The following is a 21,075-nucleotide window of genomic DNA, read 5'->3' on the forward strand; positions in this document are numbered from 1 at the left end:
ATCATTACTATGATCTACAAGGCTTTGCATGATTTGAACCCTGTTCCCTCTCTAACCTCATCTCCCATGCTCTCCGTACCCTTAGTTCACCCACACTGCTGTTTCTGCAACTGCATTCTCCATACGTACACAGCTTGTTCCCTCACTTTCATCAGACTTTTACTCCAAGTTCTAGCCTTACTGAGGCCTCCTCTGGCTATTCTCTCTAAGACTTCAACCTGCACCCATCCCAACAATTGCTTTCTTCCTCACTCTATGCTTTACTTTTTCACACTGTTCAACATACTATATATTTTACTTATTTATCTAATATATTTCTTCCACTAATAGGATGTAAGCTTCATGAGAGTAGGGATTATTGCCTTTTGTGGGGTCTTTTGGTCTGTTTTTTTTCACTGTTGAATCCCCAGAACCTGGCATATGTGGTAGACATTCAGTAACTGTTGAGCAAATGAATGATCTAACAGAATATCTAGCCTTAAAGAGTTTTTCTGTAAAATTCTATTTAAAGAATACTGGTATCTATGAGTAGAGTGATATCCTTCCTCAAATATTAATGTATAAGGTTTTCATTTCTTCCATAAATTTAAGAAGATTCCAGAGTTTGTCTGGCTATCATTTCTGAATACACAGGATAACTTATAACTAGAAAGAGCTATAACTTACTTACAACTACAAAGGGATAAAATTTCCAAACAAAAGAAGATAGCATTACAATATCTTTGGCTAACGTTGACAAGAGGCCTTTGTTTGGTTTCTATATAAAATATAGCATGAATATTTAAGGTACTTCAATGCAAGTAGAAAAAACCCAACATATTCACTTTTCAACTTTCATGATGAATAAAATAAGTTTTAAGAACTTTGATTCAACTGATTTTCAGTTGTCTCTTAAGTCTTCAAAAAATACTTTGCTCCCCATTGTTTTAATTAAATAACTGTTTTCTTTATAATTCTGATAATACAAAAATCTCATACTAATAAGCACTGTCAGATTTATATACATTGGATAAGTTATAGGGGAAAACCTACTTGTAAAAACAAGACATTATACGTAAAATTCAATTTTTATTTCATTTGAATTCACTACAGTTTTACCAGTCCTACTCATACTTCTAACATTTGCATCAACTTTAAGTAGGCTTTCAACAATAAAGCAAATTTTACCATTTGAAATATTACTTTAAACTTTATCTCTGAGAATTTTAAGACTTTTCCATGTATAGTAACCAAAACTTAAAAATGATAACCTAACAAAACAACAGTAAAACTAATTAGTACCTTAAAGAACTGCAAATCCACATGGAAGGATGCATATGTGTTCAGAACTCCTACAGTTTCCTTTCAATCATTAAGGAACTTCAATTACCATAAAGTCTTTTTAAAAATGGGATCTCATACCAAGAATATAGTTCAGAACAAACTTTGTCCTGCTCACCAGGCTGCCTCCTGGCAGGAGGTATTCACAGGTATAAATGCCATCAGATGCTCAGAATATAAAAAGCATATGAGTAATATTGCTCAGATACATGCGATGCTTCTATGGTTCAAATGTACCATGAAAACTTAATGTTTGTTTTAACATGTCAACCTTTGCTCATTGATAGAAAAAAAGAAATCCCTAAGCACTTCTTTAAAACCACTTCAAGTCAAAGAGGTGATACAGTAATAGTTATCACATTTTAGGCTGCATTTCTCATATCTTTCTTCTGGATTAGTGTTTTTAGCATTTAGCTCAAACTCTGGGAAAGAATATGCACGAATAGAAGGGCGTGGTCTCCCTGAAAAACAACAGGAAAATGCCAATACCACACGTGTGGAATACCATCAGGTTATCAATTTATGTCCCATGTAAATTAAATAAAGCAACCAATTTCAAAGGATATTCGTGCTTTTAGAGTCTGGAGAAATGGCCAGTTTAAACTATTCCATCTGCATCTGCTTGGGATATTAGGCAGCAAATGAAACATTAGGGCAACCCAAAGTATCATTTGGCTGAGAAAGAAATAGCAATTTAAAGATGCTATCTTTTTAAAATGTTGTTTTGAAAGTATTTTGCATTACATCAAAAGTATTATCTGTGATATGAAATGGCAACCAAGTGTATTTATTTCACTTTTCATTAATTGTAATATGCTTTAATTATAAAATAAAGACCCATGTCTAAGTTTAGCTATTATAACATCAGTTAACATGTAAAAGAAAAAAGTTACCCATTCTCCCAAACTGAAATTTACAATGCACTAATTTATAATTACACTCATTTAGACTCAAATTCACTTAAAAAAAGTATTCTATGAACATCTCCAAACAACATAAATAAACTCCACAAAATTAAGTTCTTTAGTAATTCATTAGCAACATAAAAAACTCAGCCATTGAGTTGACATCTTACATTTCTTGGTACAAAATATTAATTTAATAATTACTATGCTGTCCCTTTTCTTGAACTCACGATTTGTGAAGTGACACTGTTATACAATTGGCAATGGGTTAAATCTATGTAAGGCAAAGTGCCAGTTCAGATTTTGAGGGCTCTCTTTTTTGAGTGCCAGGAGCCATGTTCCTTATTCTTTTGTTGGCACAATTTACCCTTTCTACATTTATGATGAGTGAAAGAAACAACGCCAGGTCAGTATCCAGAGCCAAAACACTGGGAGTTTGTTATCAAAGGAGCAGAAACTGTCATTTCTAGTGACTACCATAATAACCTCTACAGTTATAATGTCACATAACTTAAATTGATAAAATCACATAAAAATATGAAATTTAATTATGAACTGGAGGGGTAAAATGTTTATTTTTAAAAAGAATTTAACCTGCCAGCAAATATTAGTGAAATTACCTATAGAAATCACAAATGGAAATGAATAATTAAAAGAAAAGAAATCTGACAAGGAAAAGATTTTTACTGAAAAGTTAGAGACATTTATGAGAACAGTATTAATATAAAATCATGTCTAGATTTCTAAGCTAAAATCTCTAGGCAATATAAACTATATGAGCTCAATTTCTTTCTTTTTTTTTTTTTAAATATGTTTTTGAGGTGAGATATAGTTTGATGATGTCTAAAACCTGGTAAAAATTCTTCAATAACTGTAAAAGTTCCAAAGGCATAAGTCATTTTAAAATTAAGATAAGGCTGAGGATTGCCAAGGGGCATGCATCTGTGTGAGCTGAGGAATGTACCAGATAACACAACATTCAATTAGGTTCAGAACTCAAAGAGAACATCCAGGTCAGAAAGAAGTGGGCAGGGGCCGGCCCTGTGGCTTAGCAGTTAAGTGCGCGCGCGCCACTACCGGCGGCCCGGGTTCGGATCCCGGGCACGCGCGGACGCACCACTTCTCTGGCCATGCTGAGGTGGCATCCCACATACAGACACTAGAAGGATGTACAGCTATGACATACAACTATCTACTGGGGCTTCGGGAAAAAAAAAAAAGGAGAAGGATTGGTAATAGATGTTAGCTCAGTGCCAGTCTTCCTCAGCAAAAAAAGAGGATTGGCGTGGATGTTAGCTCAGGGCTGATTTTCCTCACAAGAAAAAAAAGAAGGGGGAAGTTAGAAATCTCTAGTGAAAGAGAGTGGAGACTGACATTTTGTAAGGCTTGCTAAAATTAATCACCTCTACCCAGGATCTGCACAGACGTTGGTGTACTTGGAATTTAAGGTGCTTAGTCTCCTATTCATCAGGGTACCTTATGGCAGCCCTAATTTAACAACATATATGAAAACAAATGGTAGCTGCCTGGACCATATATATTCATTTAAGTCACAGCTTCTCACTTAAAAAACAAAAAGTCCTCTCATCATTTCCTTCATTTGAATTTCTAAGTAATAAACAACTTGTTTGCAAAATAAAATGAGGTCATCTTTTAGCATATTTGAGTGTGGTTTTGTTTTTAGTATTTCCTCGTGCCACTTAGAATAGCCTTTTGTTTGATGTACTTATCCAGCAACCCATATGCAAGAAAGTATATAAATAAAGTATTTGTAATTCAAGAGATGATTCAAATGAAGACAGGATCATCTTGGAATATTCACTCTAAACTTGAATTCTCAAATGCTTATAATCTCTTCAAACATTACTCTGGTTAAAATATATGTCAGATTTATGATTCCAAAGGGCTCAGTTATCTGAGGAGAACAGAAGCATATTAAATCTTTGCATAATACATTTTTGAAATGGCTTGCACATTAGACACTAAGCAGTTATTAAATCTTGGTTTTAACCTACCAGTCTTCTAAATCTTTCCTCCACAGCTTGATTCCCAGTAGAGAAAACAGTAACTCAAACAAAAATTTTCCATGTTTACGGCAATAAGCTATTTACTTATCTGGGCACAAGGTTGAGAAATTATGAAATGAGAATTCATGTATTTGCCCATAGGGCATCTTACATAGACATTTTGCTAGAATTTTCATTTGTATTTTCAATTCATAAGAGGATTATATATTTTGACCCACTTATAAATTGAATGACATAATAGAAAAATAGAAAGAGTACTATTTTCCCACTTTCTATTTAACTGACATTGACAAGTCACTTTAAACTCTCTGAACCTCATTTAGCTTATTTATAAGTGGGGATAACAACACTGCCTGGTAGAACAAATGATATTTGTTAATTAAAGTGTGTTGACAACTGTAAAATATTATGTAAATCTAAAATATTACATATTATGCTTCTTTTAAGATAAAGAAAACTAGCTGGTTATTTCCCCATCGTGCCTTTTATAAAAAGAGGAAAGGACAGGAAGATACTATTCTGAAGTAGTCTATTTGTTATGAAAAGTTTCATATTTAAGAAAAACTTTCTTAACTAAAAATTATAGGTTAGAGCTAAACTTTAGAGGCCATTTAATCCAGCCATTTTATTAAAACATATAAACAAAACAGTCACAAATGGTGGTGGAAAGGAAAGAACTAAAGACAAACTTTATGCTTCTCAATTTGTTCTCAGGTCATTCTTGGCTAGAGAAATCTAGGGTTAGGATTAGAGGCAGGGGCAGGGGCAGGTTCAGAGGTTGGATTAAAGTTCTGGCTGGATTATAGCAGTCATTTTAACGAGTCAATTTTTTCTGAGCCAATTATAATAAAAATTATAATGCTGAGAACACATAAAGTGGTTATGATAATGAAGATAAGAATACATATAGTGATTATAATGTGTGTAGGTGTTTGGTATACACCACACAATCACAGTACATTAGCTTTTACAACAACCTTATTATTCTTACTTTACAGTTGAGGAAACTAAGGCCAGAAGGGTTAAGTAGCTTGAGCAAGGTCACACAACGTAAAAGTGGCTGAGCCAAGCTTTCAGCCAAGACTGCCTGGTCCTTGGGCCTTTTTGCTTGTTTGTTTTGTGTTTTTTAAGAGCTGTATTGAAGTTCAGTTTATATACATAAAACTTACCCATCTTAATGTACAATTCAATGAGTTTTGACAAATTCACAGAGGTGTGCCACCATCACCACAATCCAGTTTAGAACATTTTCATCACTCCTCCAAGATCCCTCACGCCTGTATATTTAATCCCCATCTGAACCTCCAGCCCCAGGAAACCAGGAATCTTCCTTCTTTAGCTATAGATGTCTTTCCTGGGCACTTCATAGAAAGGGAATCATACAACATGTAGTCTTTGCATTGGACTTGCTTTAATTAGCATGAAGTTTTTGAGGTTCATCTATACTGTAGCAGGTATTAGTAGTTCATTTCTCTTTATTACTTAATAGTATCTACTGTATGGACACACTACATTGTTTATCCATTCATCAGTTGATGGACATTTGGGTTGTTTATACTTTTTGGCTATCATAACGAACGCTGCTATAAACATTTGCATACAGTCTTTGCATGGACATATGTTTTCAATTCTCCCGGGTAGATACCTAGGATTGGAACCGTTAGTTTACACGGAAAATTTACGTATAACTTTGAGAAATTGGGAAACTCTTTCCTAATGTGGCTGTATCATTTTATATTCCACCAGGAAAGTATGAGGGTTCGTGTTTTTCCACATCCTCACCAACGCTTACTAGAGCTCAAGATCTCCACCACTACCCTCTACAGCCTTTCAGTGACCATGCACATAAGTCACTGAATATTGGAATGGGAAAGAGGGAGGAGCTAAGGGAATGGAAAAGTGAGGGAGACAGATCTTATATTTGTTCAAAGACAATCAAATTTATTTCATTTCCCTTCTGTTTCTTTTTTTTTTTTAATTTTAAATACTTCTTGAGAGTTTTGGTTCACAGAAAAATTGAGAGAAAGGTACAGAGATTTTTCCATATAACCCCTGCCCCATACAACATAGCCTCCCCCATTATCAACATCTCCTGACAGAATGGTACATTTGTTACAACTGATGAACCTACATTGACACATCATTATTACTCAAAGTCCAGGGTTTACATTAGGGTTCATTCTTGGTGTTGCACCTTCTATAGGTTTGGACAAGTGTTAAATGGAGATTTTTCCATATAACCCCTGCCCCATACAACATAGCCTCCCCCATTATCAACATCTCCTGACAGAATGGTACATTTGTTACAACTGATGAACCTACATTGACACATCATTATTACTCAAAGTCCAGGGTTTACATTAGGGTTCATTCTTGGTGTTGCACGTTCTATAGGTTTGGACAAGTGTTAAATGACATGTATCCACTACGATATCATACGTGGTAGTTTCACTATCCTAAAAATCGTCTGTGCTCTGCCTATTCATCCCTCCCTCTTCCATAATCCCTGGCAACCAGTGAACTTTTACCCATCTCCATAGTTTTCCCTTTTCCAGAATGCCAGATAGTTAGAATCATACAGTACGTAGACTTTTCAGATTGGCTTCTTTCACTTAGTAATACTCACTAAAGTTTCCTCTATGACTTTTCATGGCTTGATAACTCATTTATTTTGAGCACTGAATAATATTCCATTTTTTGGATATACCACAGTTTGTTTATCCACTCACCTAGTGCAGAATATCTTGGTCACTTCCAAGTGTTGACACTATGAATGAAGCTGCTATAAACATCTGTGTGCAGGTTTTTGTGTGGACTTAAGTTTTCAACTCCTTTGGGTAAATACCAAAGAGTGTGATTGAGATGATTATACAGTTTTTAAAATTTTATTAATATGATGAATTACACTGATTGATTATTGAAGGTTAAATCAGCTTGCAGTCAGAAGATAAACTCCACTTGATCATGATGTATTTTTATATATTACTGCATTTGTTTTGTTAAAATAGTGCTTATACATATATATATAATTTTTATATATATGATCATGAGATATAGTCTGTAGTTTTCTTTTCCTGTAAAGTTTTTGTTTAGTTTTATAATCAGGTAATAATCGTCTCAAATAATAAGTTGTGACATAGTCTTTCAATTTTCTGAATGGGTTTGTATAGAATTGGTATATTTTCTTAAAAGTTTGATATAATTCACCTCAAGTGAAGCCATCTGGGCCTGAAGATTTCTTTGAAGGATGGTTTCTTAAAGACCAGTTCTTTAAAAGATATGGGACTATGAAGGTTGAGCGAGCTTTGGTAGTTTGTGTCTTTCAGGAAATCTGTCAATTTTGTAAGATGATGAATTTATTTGTATAAATTGTTCAAACTATTCCTTTAATATCCTTTTAATACCTGTAGAGTCTGTAATGATGTCACTTCTCTCATTCCTGATATTGGTTATTTGTGTTCATCTTCTTTCTGATCAGTCTACGTAGAGGTTTACCAATTTTACCGATCTCTAAGAACTAGCTTTTAGTTTCATTGATTTTCTGTTTTAATGTTTTCCATTCCATTGATTTCCACTACTATCTATTTTTTTCTTTCTTCTACATATTTTGGATTAACTTGCACTTTTCTTCTAACTTTTCAAGGTAGAAATTGAGGTCATTTCTTTTGAGTCCCTTCTTTTTTCCTAATAATTATATATAGTGCTATATAGTGCTATCATTATCCTTCTAAGTTCTGCTTTATGGGCATCACATAAATACTGAGATGTTGTATTTTCATTTTCATTCGGTTCAAAATACTTTGATTGCTCCTCTGACCCACTGGTTATTCAGATGTGCATTTTTTGGAGATTTAAATATTTAGAGATTTTTCAGAGTTCTTCCTGTACTTGAGTTCTACCTTATTTTCATTATGTTCACAGAAATTAAATTCTTATAAATTTATTGAGACTTGTTTTATGCCCAGAATATAGTCTATCTTGGTAAATATTCGCTGTGTACTTGAAAAGAATGTGTATTCTGGTGATGTTGTGTGCAGTATCCTGCAAATGTCAGTAGGTCAAGTTGACAGACAGGGTTATTCAAATTTTCTATAACTTAAAAATTACTTACAGTAGCACCACAAAAAATGAAATACTCCGTGATAAGTCTGACAAAAGATGGAAAGACCTGTTCTACAGAACCTTGCTGAGAGAAATCAAAGACCTATTTTCTAGAGACACTATGTCCATGGGTCAGAAGATTCAATGTTCTTAAGATCTCTATTCACCCCAAAATTGACCTAGAGATTCAGTGTAATCCTAATCTAAATCCCAATAAACTTTTATATAGAAAATGAAAAACTAATACTAAAATTAACATGGAAATGCAAAGGACCTCTAGCAGCCAAAACAATTTGGGAAAAAAAAAACAAAGAGGACTAATATTACCTGATTTTAACTTATTATAAAGCTACAGTCATCAAGACAGTGTGATATTGGCATAAAGACAAATAAAAGGATAAACAGAAAGTATTAATAGAGTCCAGAAATATATCTACATATATATAATATGAAAAGTGAAGGTTAAAAAGTTAGGAGAGAAAAGATAGTCATTTAAGCAAGTGGTGCTGGAACAACCAGATATCCCTATGCCAAAAATATAAACTTCAAACCATTCCTCACAACATACACAAAAATTAACTTGAAATGGATCATAGATTCAAATATAAATTCTAAAACTATAAAACTTGTGGAAGTAAACACAAGAGAAAACCTTTGTGACCTTGGATTTGACAACGATTTCTTAGATACACCATCAACAATGTGATGTATAAAAGAAAAAATTGACAGTTTAAACTTCATCAAAATTAAAACTTCTGCTCTTCAATAGACAGCACAAGAGAATGAAAAGACATGTCACAAACTGAGAGAAAATATTTGAAAATCACATATCTGATAAATAACTTGTATCTACAATATGTAAAGAACTAAGACAATTATAAAAAAGCAACCAACCCAATTTAAAAAATGGGCAAATAGTTTGAACAGATACTTCAACAAAGAAGATAAGAATGGCAAATTAGTACATGAAAAGATGCTCAACATCATACGTCAGCCAGGAAAGGCAAATTAAAACCTCAATAAGGCACATCTACCTCAATATTAGAATGGCTAAAGACCGACCAGACCAAGAGTTGATGAGGATGTGGAGGGATTGGAACTCTCATTGACTGCTGATGGGAATGTAAACTAGTATAATCACTTGAGAAAGCAATTTTTCAGTTTCATAAAAATCTAAACATGTACATTCCATATGAATGTATGTATTCGAATGAATGTACATTCATTCCACTCCTAGGTATTTTCCCCAGGAAAATGAAAGCATATGTCCATACAAAGACTTGTATATGGATGTTCACAGCAGCTTCATTTGTAGTAGCTCCAAACAAAAAACAATCCAAAAGTCTATCAACAGCTAAATGCATAAACTGTGGTATATTCATAAGGTGTAATTCTACTCAGTAATAAAAAGGAATGAACTATTGATATACATTATAACATGGATGAATCTCAAAATATTATGCTGAATGAAACAAACCAGACAAAAAAAAGAATACAGTCTGTATGATTCCATTTATATAAAATACTAATAGATATTTGACAGGGATTTTCTCAAAAATGAATGAAGTAAGCCCAATACTTGAAGAAAAAAAAAACTGAGGGTTTTTGTTGCCAGTGATAAAATCTAAGCTTTCAAATAAACACTAAATTTTGGAAAATACGTATTTGCCACCATGAACTTGATAGCTTGCCATTATTTTTCTGATGAGACTAGTGGTGACATTAATGAATTTGATCTTTTGATATTGTATAATAAGTTGTGTCACTATTTGGAAGATCTGCATAACCTGGTCACTTGATATTTTCCAGTGATGAAGCATGATGCTACCAAATCATGCATGAATAAAAGATACATCCAAATTGCACGATCAAGCAATGGAATTAGTGCAATAGAGTATGAAAAGTTCATCGATATGGTTTCAGATTCCACAATGCAACTGACCTTTAAGAAAATTTAGCAAAATCTACTGCGGTAGGCAGAATTTAAAGATGGCTTCCCAAAGATGTCCCACCCTACCCCCTGGAACATATGAATGTGATTAGCTATCATTCCCTAATTATGTTGTCATACAGAACAATTCACCTTACCATAGGGAGATTATCCAGGTGAGCCTGATCTAATCATATGAGACCTTTCAAAAAAGCAGAGTATTCTCCAACTGGTAACAGAAGAGGAAGTTAGAGAAATTCAAAACACTTGAAGGATGTGACATGCTGGGTCTGAAGATGGAGGGAGCCACGGGGAAAAAGAAGGTAGGAAACCTTCAAGTGCTAAGAGATGACCCCAGCTGACAGCGAGCAAGGTAACCTTAGACCATTACTCAGCTGCAAGGAAGAGGATTCTGCAATCTGAAGGAGCCTGGTAGTGGATTCTTCTCCAGTGCCCCCAGACAAGAGCTCAGCCCGACATCCTGATTTTTGGCTTTTTAAGACCCTGAGCACAGAATCCAGTCAAGCCTGCCTGGACTTCTAACCTACAGAACTGTGTAATAAATGGATATTGTTTAAAGCTGCTAGGTTGTGATCATTTGTTATGCAGCAAGAGAAAGCTAATACATTTACCATAAGTCAAAATGCACATAGCTCGGATCCAATAATACCACTGCTGAAAACTGACCCTACAGATATACTTTGAAATGATTCTTATGAGTCCAAAGATATTCACTGAGCAGTTTGTAAAAAAAGAAATAAAAATGGAAACAACCAAAGTATCCATAAATAGTTAGATAAATTATATAAATCCATAAAATGGAAAAATCTATAGCCATTACAAAGAAAAGGTAGAACTACATGGATGAATATGAAACAATGAAAACCATAAGTTACATTTATAACAGAAAAAAAGATCTGAAACAGTGTTATAATTATTTTTATAATTAAATTTAAAAGATCAACATAAAATCAAGGTTTCTGCACTAAACATTTTCCTGGAAAAAAACACAAAAAACTAACTAGCAATTAGCTTTGGGATCAGATTAGACTGTTGAGTGCGAGGTTTTCGTTTTTAATTTTCTACCTTTCATTACATTTTGAATTTTCTAGTGAAGTTTATTATTCTCATTCATTTAAAAAATAATCAACAGACATTACTAGTCAGTGTCCAGATAAACACTTCCCTGGTTCTCCCGCAAAGCTACCTTCTTTTGTTTTATTCTACTTGGAGCTGCCATCTGTAATTTGTCATCCGTGATCCTTTACTCATCCACGGTAAGACCAAAATCACTTTTCCTCATCAAGTCTGCCCTACTCTTCAAATCTAAGTTTCTCATTGACATCCCTTATTAACTGGGGCTTCATTTGGACTTATGTGAATGTTTATATGTATTTACAATATTTAGATATCATATTTTAATTAAAATTACAGGCTATTCAATTGTTTTTAAAATTTTATACTATCATTTTTTCATAACTATACTGAAAGCTACTGTAAGACATAGATCATAAATAGCGTAAACCATACAAACATACAATGTACCTAAAACAGACAATCCCATCTTGATGAGGATGATGATGATCTAGGAATCCTGCAGTAATATGGTAATATCAAGAAATATTCCAATAACAAGCAAACCAGTGTGATAAAATGGGACCAATTATCCTTAAATGATGGAAGAATTATGTGGACAGTTTTTAACGGGCAGTCTACAATATCACGTTTACTCAATGTATATTAAAGTTAGAAATATTTTTCATATTCCTTTAAGTTTCTTTTAAAATGAGTAAAAAATTGTTAAAGGTAACAAAGCAAATCCTTTTCAGTTATTAAATACTGTATTTGTAAATCTTATCTCTGATTTTCTACAACAGAAAGATGTACAATGAAAATAACTTAAAAATATACTATAGCAGTTCGAGGTTATCCTTGTTTGTTGGCAAAAGTTGTTAACCAAAAGACCTGGAGTTGTTGAAAGTCACCAGAAATAAATACAAGGACAAATTCCTAGACAGATTACTTTTCTCTTTGTCCATATATGAAAGAAGTTCACAGTTTGTAAGCGACCCAAAGCACTATGGAATTATTATATACAACCAAACAAGAGGATGTGTGGTAACATACTTGGAAAATGATATACAATGAACTAAATAAAAGATAGTACTATCATTGTTATAAAGTCAAACTAAGTAGACTTTTTCTAAACAGCTTTTCTCACATAAACATTATATATAACTAAATTCTATGTGTAACTGCACTGTAATAATGTATCTTCTCTTTAAAAAAAGGTTGGCTGACATTTTCTAGAAAATAGCACGGTATTATAGACTATAAAAATATCCAGTGTGTGTACAACCTCTTTGTCATCAGGAAAATGTTAAACGAAATCCTTAGAAACTTTACAAGGAGAAATCAGAGACTGAACATATAAAAGTAATAAAACATGACATTAAAATGTCATTGAGGAAACCTCTAAAATCATATTACCTGGAACCAGTTCCATAATGATGTAGATAGGCTGTCTTTGTGTGCAAACTCCTATAAGTTTGACAATATTGGGATGATCATATTGCTTGAGAATTCTGGATGAGAGAAAAGTATAAGAATAGTTATTTAAATAATAAAGCATTAATTTATGATCATGAATACTGTGCACAAGTAGAATACACTTTAATCAACATAATTCAATTTTTAAAACTTCAGTGTGAACCCAAATTACGATAAATGTGATGTATATAAGTTTTTATAAATATTGGCAAAATACAGGGAACAAATGAGTCAATTCTCCTTAATTCAATTAAATATTCATTTAAAAATTATTATCTACTCTGAATGACTAAAACCCATGGTAAACAGTAATAACTTAGTCTAAAACATGTAGAACTCCCTTCAAAGTACCTGGTTTTAGCCGCTACCACAAAAGCATAGCTGAACAGTATTAGTTGACCAAAAACTGTAAGTTGCTAGGGTAGCACCTTTTTGTTTTGTTTGTTTTATGCACATACTTGATTTAAAATACATAAAAATATAATTTAATTCATACTGGTAAATGCTCTAGAGTAATCACTTCATTGGATTTCATAATAAATATTTTCTTGATGATCATGATCAATTTCAAAATAGTAAAAACTCAAAAGTTTTGAGAAAGCTGGCAACAGGTTAAACAATAATTGAGTAACAGACTTTCAATACAGAGTTAAGCTGAAGCAGAGAAGATTTAGTTTGGATAAAGGCAAAATGTCATCAGGGGACTATAAAAGCGGCATAGACTCATCCATAGGACTCCAAGCATGCATTAAAAATAGACTAGATTCCCGCGGAGGCCTGTCTATTGTGATGATTTCTATTACCAAATTTTATTCCATATTATCCTATTGACATAGTTACAAATTCACTCATATTTGAAAAATGCAGTTTTCTTTCCTAAGAGACTGAAAAAATAACTATTTGGAGAAAGATAAAACAGTTTATACATGTTTTGCACATGTACAACTAAAGCAGAGATAGCTCTAAGAAAAATGTTTTAGATTGAAAATATATAATGATTTATAAATGAAAAGATAGACTGGGAAGAATTCTAGAGATAAGGGAAATATTCTGTCAATAACTGAGCTTACAACTTCTACAAGGGATTAAAAAGTAAGTTTTAGAATGTTTCACTTTAATCCAAAATTTCATTTCTTAGGCTGGAAACTGCTTAGTAAGGAAATTCCACAAAACAGCCAGCATGAACTCAAATAGTATTAAATATCTAAATATATAGCTTTATCATCTATTAAAGGACACTAGAGAGTTTGCATGGATATACTCTTCATTTTTAACATAAAACTTCATAATCTCATTTTAGAACAGGAAATTAAAGTCTTTATTTTCCAATAAAACAATCACAAATTAGAAAGCAAAAAAATTAAATATTTTTTAAAATAATGTTAGATACAACCTTGTACCTTAAGAATACCTATGAATCACTATAAAATAATGAGCCTATGAATTTCAATTGTGATAGTATGCCTTTAAATTTGTCATAGAACATTTTTTCTGAATTGCCAATAATAAACATAAAAAAGATTTGCAACTTTATTCTGTAGATAGTATTTAATAAATGTAACCAACTAGTTTAATCTATTACTATATTCATTTTTAGATGATGAATGGAGAAACGTACATCAAAATGCTCCACGCCACAGGACTTAATTCTCTCACTGCCATGTCTTCTGTTCTCCCATAGCACTTTACAGAAACTTCAATTTTCTCTATAGAAACTTCAACACTATGCCATGATGGAGAACACACACACACACACACACACACACACAAACACACACACTCCTTTCCTTCCCTCCCTTTACACCACAAACCTGTGGATCTATGGGTCCATGTATCCTCCTTCTCTCCATCCTCCCATCCTCCCTTCCATCCATCCATGCATCCATCCATCCCTCATTCATATGTCCTCCTCACTCTGTCCAAAGCACTTTTCCATTTGTTTTGTGTTTTGTGTTTTTTTGTATATAATAGATTTTACCACTAACAGAATAGTTTCAACGATCTGCAGTATAGGGGTAGCAAGTTGGAACACAAATTTTAGCTAATAATACAAGAAAAGACAATCATTCTAGAAGATTAGAAAAGAAAAATATGCAAATTTTGGAACAAATGCCAGACACTGAGTTGAAGAAATCTGAGGTTCTCAGAAAAGAAAGCTAACAGCTGAGAAAAGAGAATCAAATGATAATATCTAAGGAGGGTAGGATAGATGTAATTATTTATCTAAATATATATATGTAAACTATATATATTACATATAGAATACAGTAATTATTTTTATTATTAAGACAACACTGTATATACACATATATATGTATAGGCATGTGTGATAAAAGTAAACAATATTGCATTATTTTTAAGGACTTGAAGAATACTCACTGTTTTTTAGCATCTGGTTCTTTTGACTGTGACTTCCTAGTTGATCTATAGTTTAACTCAAAAACATAGCAACTTTTTGTTTCCATATTATGGAAGTGCTTACTTATAAGGGTCCTGAAAGTGCTTACTTCTACTTCAGCAAATCATAATTTAAGATGAGTCATTTATATTATTAAATACATATTTTACATTAGAGAACTCACTTGGCTTCTTGTAAAAATTTTATTTTCAGTTCCTGAGGAAGATCTTCTTTACATGTTTTAACAGCAACAGCAGTTTTATCCTTTAATACGCCCTTATATACTTCACCAAAATTTCCCTGGAAATACAAATACATTTATTGTTTGGGTGTAAGACAGCCACATAAATCTTTGCAAGGAGAGCCTATGATAATGCATTTTGAGTTAATCAAAGCACTCTGTTAGCTTTTTTCAGAGTTTTAAGTGGATATAAAGATTGGGAATGTTGCCCTTACCAATCTTCAGTTTTAAATATACTACCCAACACACCAACCATTTGGGGGACTGAGGCTTGAGGAGAACTGAAAAGGAAAATGGGAAAAGAAAAATTGAAAGAGAATAGGATAAAAGGAGAAACTCAAATTGACGTTGTCAGAAGCACATAAGTATTACTCCACCTAATTCCCTTTATGTCCTAAGCTCTAAATTTTATTAGATTTAAAAATTATCCATTATTTTGTAAAAATAAAACAAAGATCCTGCACAGTGACTGTTGGTATTGATCCGCACAGCCTATGTCAGTCGGAGGAGAGTGGAAGAGTAGAGAATAGGGAAGAGGCAACAGACCCAAGGCAGACAAAGGACTATCAAGAGCCACTGCCATAGGCTGTCAGTCTCTGAAAGGTACCAACCTAGAGGAGGTGCTGACCCAAATGCTAGTGTCCCTGTGATGAAATAATTTCTATCAAATATATCAACTCCTAACCTTATTCCATAACTAGAATATATTTTGACTTAAAATGCCTTATCTTCAGTTTGAAGTCATTTTTCTTTTATTATAAATACAAAACAAAATATTACAGAGATCTATAAGGTTAATACAACAGCTATTTCCTAGTATACGCTTCAAGTTTTCCTATGTGTGCATGTGTATTTTTTACATAGCTATAATCATAAGATGCAAGCATCATATTATATTAAGCTTCAATGCTATTGTTGAGCAAGAAGTAACTGAACTAGGAGTCTGCTAGTTACCGAGTTTAGAGTTCTAAGATCAATGTAACTCAAACAGTAGTTCAAGATGTATAAATTTTACATGTTATTAACAAATAATTTAAAGTTTTTAAAATACTTTAAAATATTTTTAAATATTTTAAGTATTACTTAATATTTTTACTTTTTATTTTATTAAGTACACTTAAATATTAAAGTAATGAATAGTATTGATTATTATTAAATCTAATATTCAACTCATGAATATTTATTAAAAAATAATGATTGATCATTCTTTCATGTAAAGTAAACATACTATGAATTCAACATAGTACACATTCATCATAAATTAGAAAAAGGAAAACTCGAGCTTTATAGCCTTCCCTGTTTGTTATTCTCAAGGCTTTTTTTCCCCCCACAATTATCAGATCATCTATTACATCAGAGATAGAGCTGAGAAAAGATATTACTAATATACACGATTACCGCTGGGCCTCTATTTATTTGAATAATTCTGAAGCACTTATACTTCAACTTGTCTAAAACTTAACGTTTTACTCATTAGAAGACTTTTCCCAGCTAAATTACCTTTTTCATTTACTAGCACCATGTAAAGATTCTACCTTTACAATACTTCTGTCTTCCTCCTTGCATCTCAGAAAGGCTACCCTGAGTCGATTCAATTTTCTCACCTAAGCTGATCTCATAGTCAGTCCCTCACCCTCAGATCCACCCACCACAGCACTGCCAGAATGATCTTTCCAAGAGACAACTTGGATTATACTACTGCCTTACTTAACATCCATCCTTCAATTACCATCACTTTCTCAGCCTCTGTCTAGCTCCACACTACAGCCTTCAAATGTTATATGTGTCCTAAACTCAAATACTTAGTGATCCCAAAATATGTGCCATGATTTTTCTACATCTTTTTCCTCTATGGAAACCCGCCTACTCCCAATCAGGGAAAATGCTAACTAATCTTTAAGTCCATTTCTTATGCCCCCTCCTTCATGATTTTCTTGATCTTTCCAAAATTACGTATCCCATTCCTGAACACTTATCATCCCATTGTCCCTTTAAACCCTTCTAATGGTTTCTGCCCTATGTAACAGGTCTTGGCACATACTAGGCTTTTGAAAATTTTAAACATTCATTCAACAATCATTACTCAGAGAACTTCAACTCTATCAACGGTGGTCTAGCGGGGAATCTCCAAACACTGAGAAAAAAGACTATGCTTCCCAGACTGCCTCTTCTCCATCCAAAAAGGTCAAGAGGAAGCCTAGGACACCCATCACTTCCTACCATTTAACAGGCAGAGTTTCATCTCTGCTACTGCCATTAAGTCCATGAGGCTAAATCTCATTATGCCCCTTGTCTATGTTTATGTCAGTCCTCATAAGATCTTGGTCCTAACTTAATCCTCATCTCTCTCTCTAATCCTCATTAGCTTCTGCACACTTCTATTCAACCCTCTATCTTCTATTTCTCTTCTATCCCCAAATTCCACTGTGCTGTCTGGAATTCATGGTCCATCATCATCAATTTTCATCTTCAATCTATTCTTTGGTAATTCTCTTCATCTTCTTATTCTAACAGAAATTTGGCTTTCACTTGAGAACACTCAAATGGTGGCTGAGCTACCCTTTGCCTTCTAAACTTAAGTCATGTCTCCCTACCCCATTTTCCCCCTTATCCTTCTCCCACTGCCCTGGAGATGGAATCAAGTATTTTACTACCTCCTTGTCGCTGCTTTCAAACCATTTTCCCGTCTGCACAGCTTTGACATGTTATCATTCAATTATATACCCACTACCCCTTACTGTGGCTATCAGCTATTGAATTTGAAAATATTTTCCCTTGTTTATTGACCATTTGAGCTCCTGGCTCACTGTAACCAGTGTTACTCCTGTTTTAATTCTTGGCAACTTCAGTAGATACTTAAAGATCCTTCCAACACTTAAAACTCTCATTTTCTTGAACATCTCTCTTCCAATGAACTTGTGCTCCAATCTATTTTCTAGAATCATACCTTAAACTTTGCCATTGCCAATAATGTAACTCCTCTATAATATCTATTTCACTCACCCTATTTTTGGGCTGGCTTCTATTTTTCTAGCTTATTTCCTCTAATATACAGACTCCAAAAATCCTTTGACACTATAGGAACCTTCAAATCTTTAGATCCTATCACTTTTTATTGTCCATCACCCCCTTAATTTCCACTCTTCCTTCCTTATCCAGCTTAAATTCCATGGTCAATAATAACAACAACTGTTTATCATACATTCTTAACTTCTTTATTCCTCTTAATCTCTATAACTCCCTTATAAATCCACAACCCTGATTAAACGCAACATTCTGCCTACTCTGCACCTACGCAGCTATATGTGGCTGGAGAAAATCCACAACCATGTTGACTGGTTTCACTTTAAATTTATGAACACAAACCTCAGGTGGGTCCTTAATGCTGCCCAACAAACATATTACAATTCTCTAGACCATTCACATTTTCATTCTTCTAATTAACTGTTTCTGCCTTATACTCTCTTCTCAAATCCTCCAAATCTCTTCTTAAATCCATACCTCCACCTCCATCCTCATTCTTAGCTGATAATCTTGCTTCCCACTTCACTAAGAAAATTGGAGCAATCGAAAAAGAACTTCCAGACTTTCAGCCCCACATTTATCCACCTACCAATCTTCCTTGCTGTTATAAAAATGAACTACTGCGTTTCCATTCAAGTCAATCCTCCATTGTAAACTAAATCCCATCCGTTCTTACCTACTCAATGACATTACTCCAGCAATTCTCATCTCTCCCTTCAAAATCATGAATTTTTCACTAGATCATTCCCAACTGCAAACCACCATGCATTTTTTCTTTCAGGTTAAACAACAACAACACACAAATCGTTCTCTTGAAACTATCACCACATATCTCAGCTTCCTTTTGCAGCAAAACTTCAAAGAGTTACATCCTTGCTATCTCTAATTCTTCTCCTCCCATTCTCTCTTAAATCTATTCCAATCTGGCTTTCACCAAAAGCACTCCAAGGAAACTGCTCAGTCAAGTTACCAGTGACCTCCTCATTGCTAAATTCAATGGTTAATTCTCAGTCATCATCTCATTTGACCTCTCAGCAGCATTTGACACCACTGATCACTCTCTCTTCCTTGGTATACTTTCTTCTCTTGGCTTCCAAGGCATCATATCTCCTGGTTTTCCCCTTCCTATTTGATTGCTCTTTCTCAACCTGTTTTGATGACTGCTTCTCTTCTCCCCAGCCTCTTAATGTTGCAGTGACCAGGGCTCGGTCTTTGATTCTCTCCTCGTCTCTATCTAGACTCACTCCACTGCTGAACTCATCTAGTCTTATGGCTTTACACACCATTTATACACAACTACCAAACATATATAGTACAACTACCAAGTATACATGTTACAACTACTAAATTTGTACTTTTGATACAGGCCTCTTTTCTAAACTCCAGACTTGATATCCAACTATCTTCCTTTACATCATCACTTGGAAATCTAATAGCCAAAAGTCAATACACCCAAAATTGAACTCTTAATCTTGTTCCCCAAAACCTTCTGCACCTATGCTGACTCCCCTCTTTCTCTCATGCCATACACATGGAGTCCATCAGGATATTCAGTTGGTTCAACCTTGAAAACATTATCCACCTCTTGAAAACTTCTCATTACCTCTACTGTCACCACCCTGATCCAGCAACCATCATCTTTTAGTTACGTAAGTGCAATTGCTTCCTAACCTTCCAACTCATTAGCTATTCTCAACACAACAGCCAGAGTGATCTTAAAAAGATCATGCCACTCCCCCACTTAAAATCATCTACCAACTCATCTTTTCATACATAATCAAAGCCTAAGTAATTGCAATGGCCTAAAAGGCCCTACATGATCTATAGCCTTACCACCTCACTGACTTCCTCTCCTATCATATTCCTCCTTGCTTACTCAGTTACAGCCAAACTGTCTCCGTCGCTCTTCAAATGAAATTTGCATTGGTTACTTCCTCTGCCTAGAATCCTCTTCCTCAGATGTCCACATGGCTAAATCTCTCCACTCCAAGTTTTTATTGGAAAGTAACAATTTTAATAGGGCTTACCAAGATTTCCCTATTAAAAACTGCAACTCCAACCAACAGCATTCTCAAATATTTTTCACAGGACTTAGCACCCTCTAACATTATAAAATTTACCTATTTATTACGCTTATTGTTTATCTGTCTTCCCCTGCTAGATAGAATATAAATTCTATAAGGACAAGAATATTTGTCTGATTTGTTCACTGATGTATTCCAAGTTCCTAGAAGAGTGCCTGGCACATAGTAGGCAGTCAACAAATATTTGAGGAGTAAATAAAATATCTATTGAATACCAACTATATATCAAGCACAGTCTACGAAGAATAAAGTGCTGAATAAAAAACATTCGAGTTCCTGCTCAAGCTTATATTACTACAAAATTCTGAAGTCCGTAAGTGTAGGAACAATAGCTAACTCTTTTACTCATGCACTCTCAAGCAGTATATTGTATTGTAAATATTTATTCAGAATATGTAGTGAAAATATTAAATAACAAATCATTTTCTACTCAAAAATATTAACTGAAATTAAGCCATACAGTGATTGTAAAGCTAGAGTCGTATTAAAAATGAT

General features: G+C 33.8%; 1 protein-coding gene across 12 annotated transcripts in view; it reads right to left on the reverse strand.

Moving 5' to 3' along the window:
• Positions 1-21,075, reverse strand: part of FER (FER tyrosine kinase) — a 461,529-nt gene that overhangs the window by 128,076 nt on the left and 312,378 nt on the right. For all 12 annotated transcript variants that reach the window (XM_087429943.1, XM_087429938.1, XM_087429940.1 and 9 more), the window contains 2 exons: positions 15,416-15,531; positions 12,774-12,868 (listed from right to left, as the gene is read on the reverse strand). In XM_087429943.1, coding sequence (XP_087286069.1) covers positions 12,774-12,868; positions 15,416-15,531 — 211 coding nt within the window. The remainder of the gene's footprint in view (positions 1-12,773; positions 12,869-15,415; positions 15,532-21,075) is intronic.

The sequence above is a fragment of the Ceratotherium simum genome, chromosome 4 (assembly GCF_057802395.1).
Source record: "Ceratotherium simum simum isolate JZ-2026a chromosome 4, ASM5780239v1, whole genome shotgun sequence".
NCBI classification, from domain to species: domain Eukaryota; kingdom Metazoa; phylum Chordata; class Mammalia; order Perissodactyla; family Rhinocerotidae; genus Ceratotherium; species Ceratotherium simum.